The sequence below is a fragment of the Propithecus coquereli genome, unplaced genomic scaffold (assembly GCF_000956105.1).
Source record: "Propithecus coquereli isolate 6110/MARCELLA unplaced genomic scaffold, Pcoq_1.0 Scaffold16, whole genome shotgun sequence".
Lineage (NCBI taxonomy): Eukaryota > Metazoa > Chordata > Mammalia > Primates > Indriidae > Propithecus > Propithecus coquereli.
This window is the reverse complement of record NW_012140524.1, coordinates 5,786,005-5,786,962: the sequence shown is the minus strand read 5'-3', so window position 1 is coordinate 5,786,962 and position 958 is coordinate 5,786,005. Positions and strand designations below refer to the sequence as shown.

Sequence of the window (958 nt, the reverse complement as noted above, 5' to 3'; positions counted from 1 at the left end):
GCCATAAAATCCTTCTTGTCATCATTGTCCTTGCAGTGCTGAAGAAATGGCTCTCACACCCACAAATCCAAATGATGAGATGTCTCTGCAGACGAAGATAGACTGGAAGGAACAACAGTTGACTGAGAAAAATAATGGCTTTCTCCAAAACCTCAATATGGCTGAAGGTGTAATGCAGAAGTAAGTCGTCATGGAGCTCTCAGGAGTGGTTTCTGGAGAGTCCTGACTAGGGACATCCTCGGGCCAGGGGATACAAATGATGCGATTTTGGAGTTCAGGGTGTGGGTTGACATTCTTCCCTACAATTGATCTACTTTTAGTCTCATGAATATTTACCGCAGTGGGCCTTATGAGACCCTAAAGAGGGACACTACAGTCACAAACTAGGTAGATACCAGTTAAAAAGAAACTGTTGAGACTCATCAATTGGGAAAATATGTTGTTTTTTGGCCTCATTATCTTCACCTGCTAAAGATATAGCCCATTTAAATACTTGCTGGAGTAGAGGAAGTACAGTCATATAAATACATATATACAATTGTTAGTATGTGATAAAAGTATGTACTAATATAGACCAATACTGTTTTTGAATAGGAAAAACATTTTTAAAGATTTTCCAAGAACCCCTCATATGTCAAGAAAGCTATTATGATATCAGAGATGTTCTTAAATGTATTTATAATTTGTTGAAGACAGTAGCATATGCCTTTGGAAACTTTGGGCAGTATTTACTCATACAAGCAATATTTATTCGGTCTATAGAAATGTATGTAGACTCAGGGATCCCTTCCCGTGCAGGATAGATGTGGAGTGACCGCCCCCACTACCACCTCCAACCTCAGGGTTCAAGGCCCACAGACTGGGAGCTACTGCTATAGACCTACATCACATATTTACTTTGATTCATTCAAAAATATATGAGAGAGAGAGAGAAAGTGTGCCTATGTGTGTACATATA

At 39.2% G+C, this 958-nt stretch overlaps 1 protein-coding gene across 1 annotated transcript in view; it reads left to right on the top strand.

The window, feature by feature from the left end:
- Window positions 1-46: 46 nt before the first annotated feature.
- SMCO2 (single-pass membrane protein with coiled-coil domains 2) overlaps window positions 47-958 on the top strand; it is a 25,919-nt gene continuing 25,007 nt past the window's right edge. The window contains 1 exon segment of the mRNA XM_012640963.1: window positions 47-208. Coding sequence (XP_012496417.1) covers window positions 47-208 — 162 coding nt within the window.